Source organism: Branchiostoma belcheri, unplaced genomic scaffold (genome assembly GCF_001625305.1).
Source record: "Branchiostoma belcheri isolate BF01 breed outbred unplaced genomic scaffold, Haploidv18h27 scaffold11, whole genome shotgun sequence".
NCBI lineage: Eukaryota > Metazoa > Chordata > Leptocardii > Amphioxiformes > Branchiostomatidae > Branchiostoma > Branchiostoma belcheri.
The window spans coordinates 199,941-207,621 of NW_017802491.1; the positions used below are offsets into that span (position 1 = coordinate 199,941).

A 7,681-nucleotide genomic window follows, 5' to 3' on the forward strand; every position below is an offset into this window, starting at 1 on the left:
ATACCAAGAATTTCGAACAGAAATAGGGGAAAGTTTACTAAACATACATATACAGAACACAAAGTACATACTAGTCTCGTACACAAAAAAATGGCGACTGTGTACTAGTACAACAACTAACAGACATGTGACACTGCAAAAACACGGCTGTGATTGCAAAATTTAGACTGATACGATTATGGCACATTACAACATTAGGAAGTTTTTAATAGCTTCAACCCGTCCTTCGTAGGTTCCTCTGTACCTCTACGGTAGCCAGGCTTTAGCGCCCGCAAACAGTGTAAAACTATAACAGACAGATTTTAGAAACCAACGAAGTTTTAAGAACTTACCTATTTTGTTCCAAGTAAAAATCCACGCTGACCAAGCCGGCTGCCGCGGCGCGCTTCCCCAGTCTAGTCCGGTGACCATACCAGCGGAGCTCCCCGGTAATTCCTCGGTGCTGCGCCGCCGGCCGGTGGAGAGTCCGTTTTTAATTGGGGTATAACAAAATCAAAAAGGAGTGGAAACTAGACAAGAGAGACAGGAGGTTTTTTAACTATTTTCTTTTTTTTAACTTTTCGACGTGACAGAGACATAGACAAAGGAAGGGGAATAGAAAAAGGATGTGCCAAGCTACCCACGACAGGTTACTGTCCAAGTGCTCCCACCAACCCACTCCTGCCAACTTGGCACATCAAAATAAAATAATGACATAAAAGACAGACATTCCACAACAAAAGACTAATACGAGTAGTAGGGAACGGGGGGTTGCAACCGCAGGCGTAGTTTTGGTGGAGAGTCCCCGGCGCCCCGGCCCGGCCAGTGGAGAGTCCCCGGCGCCCCAGCCCGGCCAGTGGATAGTGCCCGGCGCCCCGCGCCCGGCGGGAACCAAAAGCTGTGGGGCCCGGGAGGGTTCTGGCAACTGGTGTCCCCAACTCCGTTCTGAAGTTCCGAGCCGGCTGTTGGCCGTTTTAAAGTCAGGACTTACATCAATCAACATTTTAGACATCGTAACTAGGGGCGTTCTATAGCCTGGGACCATCATTGGTGAATACATAATGTCATTGACTATTTAATTGTAATATTGAGCTGAGAAAACTGTTTCCCTGACACTCCAAACAGGTCGGGTGAAAAGTTCAAGCCATTGACCCACTTTCGCCTATCCAAGAAGGCTATGCTATAACGTTAGATAACCTTCTTTGCCAGTCTGAGCGCAGTGAGAGCGAAGGTATGTTTCGCAGGAAATAAGAAATTAGGTGTTCGTTACCACTCTCCCGATGTGGAAATGAAAGTAGATTTGGTTACGTTTCGCGACGATTGGAAAAGTCCATTGATCCCGATCATTGGGAAGCCGAATATTCCACTTCCGGGTTCTGCATGCTATTATATAAGCAGCAGCCCATAATACTCTGACAAACATTTGACCAATCAGCAACCGCATGCTGTTACAGGTCTTTCAGATAAAAAAAAAAGTGACCATGCCTGTCTGCCCGCCCATATCATGTTATACTTGGGGCGGGTTGTGTAACATAAGCTTGATCCTTCGACCAATCGTGGGCCCATAGAGTAAGTTTAGACCCTTGAAGTCGGCCGCCGACGAACTATATATGGTTTACGTGGTAGTCCGTGGGTGGGGCGAGAAAGATGAGAAACCTCTCATGTGGGACTGTTTTGGGGGCGGTACTACGTCGTGAGCTACCCATGAGCTCACATCTGGTACACACATGTAAGAACTGGCCAACACAGCATTCCCTAGCCTGTGTTACACAAGGTTAATGACCCCTAATCTCCAAGCAGATCCCTCTCGGTGGCAAGAAGACAGTATCAAATTGGCTAGACAGTATCCATTAGCCAGAGAAGCTCCATTAGCCACCGACGGGATCTGCAGAAAGTCGCGCTGTACAAGGTTATTATCACTCAATTGTTATCTAATCAAAGTTTCAAACCGCGATCAGTCCGGGTTTAGGAAGAAGAAGGTGTGAATTATGCCCGGCGCGCGAGCCCCTGTCCTAATCTCCAAGCAGATCCCTCTCGGTGGCAAAAAAAAGTATCAAATTAGCCAAACTGTATCCATTAGCCAGAGATCGAAGCTCCATTAGCCACCGACGGCCATATATAAAAAGGTAACGATCATTCCCCACAACCTCTGCTTGGAAAGTACCCCTGTCCGGCATCTCACAGGAAGTATCGTCACAGGTCATTTACGATACCGTTAGCGGGCCAGTTTGAATTCCAGCCGCGGCAGTAAAAGAGGCGAAAGTCCGACGCGTTTTCTGTGATACCAACTCTTGCCCGCCCGCTTCTTTCATTTTAATGAATAAATGAATACGCCTCCCTCCCACAACAAAATACGAAGCATTGCTCTCCCCCTTTTCTCCGAAGATAAGGCCACACCAAGTAAATTTTATGGATGACGTCCTTTGGAGACCCTAAATCTAATGCGAGAGGGCGAAAAAAAAAACAAGAAGGGCCATAAAAAACAAGATGCCTAGATTAGAAATATACTAAGAGACGACAAATGTTAGGACACAAATTAAATGAGGTGACACAGTGTAACAAGCAAGAAATCTTTTATTCATCATCAAAACAGCAATAAATCAGGTGGAACAGCAGTTGTCGTCTTGTGCTTTGGGGAGATAGATGGAGCGGTCAGCAAGTTTCTTCAAATGTGGCAGCATGTACCAAACTGAATTCCTAATAGAAGTCTTGCTTGATGCTTCATAAGCTTTGGTCCGTACAAACCTATTTGTGGCACTGTCGTGACTCTTTGGTCATAGTAACAGGAACAGGCCAAAATCAATGCGCGCGTGGACGTCATCCATAAAATTTACTTGGTGTGGCCTAAAGTGCAAATACAATCCTTGTGCTCTTCACACAATTGAAACAAAAATATACTCGACGTCCACCAGTCAGTGATACGCTAACATATGTCAATAGATTCGTTTTCTTTATTCATCGCGATATCGGCAAATTTCGCAGTCTTACGTTACACAAATTATCCCATGTGGTGAAAATATCCGATGCATCATCGAACAGTATATTTTTCTCCTCCTTGCAAACAGTAAATAATCAAGTACCTATCTGTCCACTATCCTGGCTTCGAGGCCATTAAATGGACTATCCAGCACAGAGGAAATTCACATGGCAAATCGGAAAGGAAACTAACTTTGTGGAATAAAACAACGTTTGCAAACTTTTAACCATGCAGGGACAACAAAATGTCTAGAACGCACCGCATCCAAACACAACGGTAGGATAGTAATGATCGCCAGAAACACCAAAATATATGAATATATGTAAATGTAAAAAACTAATACTTCATTATGTGTTGAAAATCAAATCTGTATTTATTTTGTTGATCTCGAACGTTTATTTGGTAATTCTGTACGCAATCATGTTAACTCTGAGACGTTGTAGTGCTGTCGCTGTCAGCTGGCGGTATGCTAATAAGGCATGTGCGGTTGCCACCAGTTCACAGATTGCGGGAAATAGGGGCACGGGGAGGGACTTTGACACATTTCTCAAAGAACTTGGTGGGGATCAGGACAAAAAAAACGGCCATATATAAAAAGGTAACGATCATTCCCCACAACCTCTGCTTGGTTGGTGGGGATCAGGACAAAAAAAAACGGCCATATATAAAAAGGTAACGATCATTCCCCACAACCTCTGCTTGGTTGGTGGGGATCAGGGAAAAAAAAAACGGCCATATATAAAAAGGTAACGATCATTCCCCACAACCTCTGCTTGGTTGGTGGGGATCAGGACAAAAAAAACACGGCCATATATAAAAAGGCAACGATCATTCCCCACAACCTCTGCTTGGAGAGTACCCGCCAAGCACATATACCCGCGAAACAGGATCCAGCCGGCCAGGGTAGTTAGCGCCCCCGCTGTGACTTTCAAACACGTGATCACGTTGCTGTTACACGTCATAGGCATGCTCAGGTGAATCATCTGCTTTTTCTGGTAGCATCATGTCTTTTCTAGTAGTATACTTGTGCAATGCGGAAGCTTCGCTGCGGCACACATGATACATGCAATTAAAGAAAGAGCTGAACATTGTGTGCTGTTCAACAACTCCAACATCATATCTAAGGGTCTACCTAAATACCTCAACCGGTTTTAACCGAGCCTAATATGAAGTATACATGGCTGATGAAATTTTTTAACGCTCTGGCTACATTGTCTATGCGATTACGAATAGATATATATAGAATACAACACGGGGTATTCCGTATCGCCCGAGGTACCAGCCCGACCGCGCGTCGGATCGCCCGACGGCCGAAGGCCGGAGGGAGATCCGATCCGCGGGAGGGCTGGGACCGAGGGTGATGCGGAATACACCGTGTTGTATTTTATTTATGTCATACCCACCCAAGAAAACACGCCTTTCAATGCAAAATGAGCAGAAAGTTGGTGTCCTTAAACCCAAAAAGTAGCAACAACATCAATTCCAACGTCCGAATTTTGCATTCGAATTTTCGAAAGCGTTGCACGCGGTTAGGGCGAAACGCGTTCGAATCGTTCTATGGAACATTTGGAAGCCCCGGGCCGTACGCGTTAAGAAGCCCCGGGCCGTACCGCTAGTTACCACACGGGCCGGAACACCCGTATCGAACGTAATCGCGGCCCAGGTAGGACATAACATTCAGTATCTCCTATTTATTTGCGAGTTTAACTTATAACTTCTAATAGATCATAAGTGGAGTCGCAAATACACTAAGTATTAGGTTATTGTCTTTTAAGAGTGTGATACACCCCGCAAAATAAATCCATAATCATGTTATAGAAGTTTCGCTGTATATGTGCTGAGTTTATGGTGCTGCACAAGCTTTTTACTTGCCTGATTTTGACTAAGAATTTATCGCACGCCAGTTACATTAACCCTACCTAGACCGGGCTTTTTTTAGTATGGGGGGACCGGGGGGGGCTCTTTTGACCCCCCCCCTCAGAACTCGCGAACGGTATGTCGTATGACCACCAAATTTTCAGAGGATGGTGTACTAGTAAAAATTTATAGTATCTATAATTTTTATGTCGTTATGACGTAATATGACGTCATTATGACGTCATTAATGCGATTTTATTGGCCAAAACCGTCTAGATGGGTTTTTTTCCTGAAAACTAAATGGTTTTCAACATAACTACCAAAAGTGTTTATGACAGAATATTAGGGTATACTAAGTCTTATGTTGCCCATAGCAACACTGGTGACGTCATAAAATGACGTCATGCATATTTAAGACATCCGCCATCTTGGATCATCAATCTTGAATTTTCAAAAATAGTTTTTTTTCATGATAAAGCCTAAAATACATTGTAAACATACTTAAGACCTTCATTTTAACCTTTTCTGGAAAAAAAATGGAAGTATTGATAAAATTTTAAGGAAAATAACCTGTTCTAATGATATGGTCCGCCATCTTGGATTTTGGCCAAAGACGTCATCAAATTAGCATAAATTCTGTGTATTTAATGATAAAATTTACATAAAATTATATGGGATGTTATAAATATTAGAAACCATCAGTAACTTGCCATAAAACCCATAAAACTCTATTGTTGAAACAAAAAGTACTTAATTTAGCAAAAAATGCCAGAGAATTGTTGCAAACAATATTCTAGGAAAAGTCACCAAGTTTGGCCCTAGCCGTTCAGACGCTAGGTGACATCAAAGTTGGCGCGGGCACTTTTAGCCCCCCCCCCCCCCTCCCGGTCTAGGTAGGGTTAAAATGATTTCTTTGTGTTGCATTTGGATCAAGTTATAACTTTAAACATGAAGTATCATAGATGAACTTCCATTTTTATTTGTTTTTGTTTGTTGACAGAATACATGTATATCCATTTCACACATGACGTTTGCACTTTTTGAATTGTATTTTTTCTGTCTTTCTCTCTCGAATCAGACTTACATTTCCCAGGCTGGTTACGTGCACGGTGATTTGGCCGCCCGGAACGTGCTGGTAGGAGAAGACCTGGTGGTGAAGATTGCAGACTTTGGCCTGACAACAGACATCTACGAACGAGGCTACCAGCGGCAGGACGCGGAGCAGAAGATCCCGGTGAGGTGGATGGCGCCGGAAAGGCTAATGCGAGAGGGCCGGTACACTAACAAGAGTGACGTGTGAGTAGTTATTGCTTTGGTTTTGTCCTAGATTTAGGTTCGTATACTAACTATAATCTGGAAAAAACAAACTTGAAAGCATGAGCAAGCTGGTGTCTAATCTGAGGTTGTCGATCTAGTTACTATTACTAATAGTCTCCCCCGGCTTCTTTGGCCTTTTGTAGGCTCCCAAAGGACAAGCTTGGATGCTTCAATGTGAGGATGTCTGATGCAGTGTGCAGCTAGCGTCATTTTGTGTGTTTTGATTTTCTCTGGTTACAGTAGAGGCAAATCATGATACGGTACGTCTTTTTTAGCATAATTCATGATCAAACCCAATTCTCACGCCCAGTTGGTCCTTCGGTGTGGTGCTGTACGAGATCGCTACGCTCGGGAACGTGCCCTATCCGGGTCGGGAACGCACGCTCCTGGAGGAACTCCGCACAGGGTACCGCGAACCACGCCCGCCTGGCCTCAAACAAGAACTGTACGTGAAGGAGCATATTGTTTTTTTTTTATAAATTTCATTCACATTTGTTTCTTTAGAATCATTTAAAAGCAGCATGGTGGTTTCCAGAGGTCCTCCTCACAAATAAGAGTTAAATCAACAAAAATAACGGTGACAATAATGTGTTGTAAAAAAAAAAAAACTAACTTTGGGGAAACATTAGCTCGTGTTGAGAAACTACAGGTTAAATAAAGTTTAGTAATGTACTCTTTTACATGCAAATGGTGGTGACATCAACCTTGTGTCTTTTGTCTACTCCAGCTACAAAATTGTAACATTGCCAATCACCGATGACTTACACATATTATAAATAACCAATAGGTACGACATGATGCTGCGGTGCTGGCAATGGGAGGAAGATGATCGCCCGGAGTTTGAGGAGCTTTACGATGAGCTGGACGCTGTGGTAGAATTGATGGCCAAGGATTACGTCAAACCCGGTTCCAGCTCCCCAGTGGGGGGTCAGAATGAGGCAGCAGAAGCTCTTGAAACCTCGTACGACGTCCCAAAGTCAGGCCGGATGGGGATGCAACTCCGCGTCACTGCAGACGTCTACAACAGCGAAGATCGTGATGAAGCCGACTCACTCGCGTCCTCCAATGCAGAATTCAGTTCCGCGCCAATAGAGAAGGATGTGGACACTGATAAATATACCCATACAGCAGTTAACAAGTGCAAGGCCACGCAGCAAGACACCCTCTCGGAAAGTGAAGACCAGGACCAACTACAAGTGGAATACTCCATCCCACCGGGTGCAGTAATTATGGATACCAACGACAGTTCCATCGACTCCGAGTTCATGTACATATACTAGTAAATGTCGGGGACAAGGCCCGAATAGTGGCAAGTGTAGTATCCAATCTACTATGAAGTGAGGCACGTTCTAAACTATATGTATACTGTCTTTGATCGGCTCATGTGTCGTGGCCCTTTGAGGAGTAAAAATGTTGGGGCCGTGACAACCGTGTGTACAATCAATAACAATGATTACCGTGTTTGCCTAGCCTACTGTGCAGGCCCCGCGGCGGTGGGGAAGAGTTTTTAACGCATTATTTTAATATAGCCGGCCATCCTACATAGCCGCC

The 7,681-nt window shown here is 44.2% G+C and overlaps 1 protein-coding gene across 1 annotated transcript in view; it reads left to right on the forward strand.

The window, feature by feature from the left end:
- Positions 1–7,410, forward strand: part of LOC109481784 (tyrosine-protein kinase SRK3-like) — an 18,085-nt gene extending 10,675 nt beyond the window's left edge. The window contains exons 5-7 of the mRNA XM_019784377.1: positions 5,892–6,109; positions 6,441–6,575; positions 6,918–7,410. Coding sequence (XP_019639936.1) covers positions 5,892–6,109; positions 6,441–6,575; positions 6,918–7,410 — 846 coding nt within the window. The remainder of the gene's footprint in view (positions 1–5,891; positions 6,110–6,440; positions 6,576–6,917) is intronic.
- The last annotated feature ends 271 nt before the right edge of the window (positions 7,411–7,681 follow it).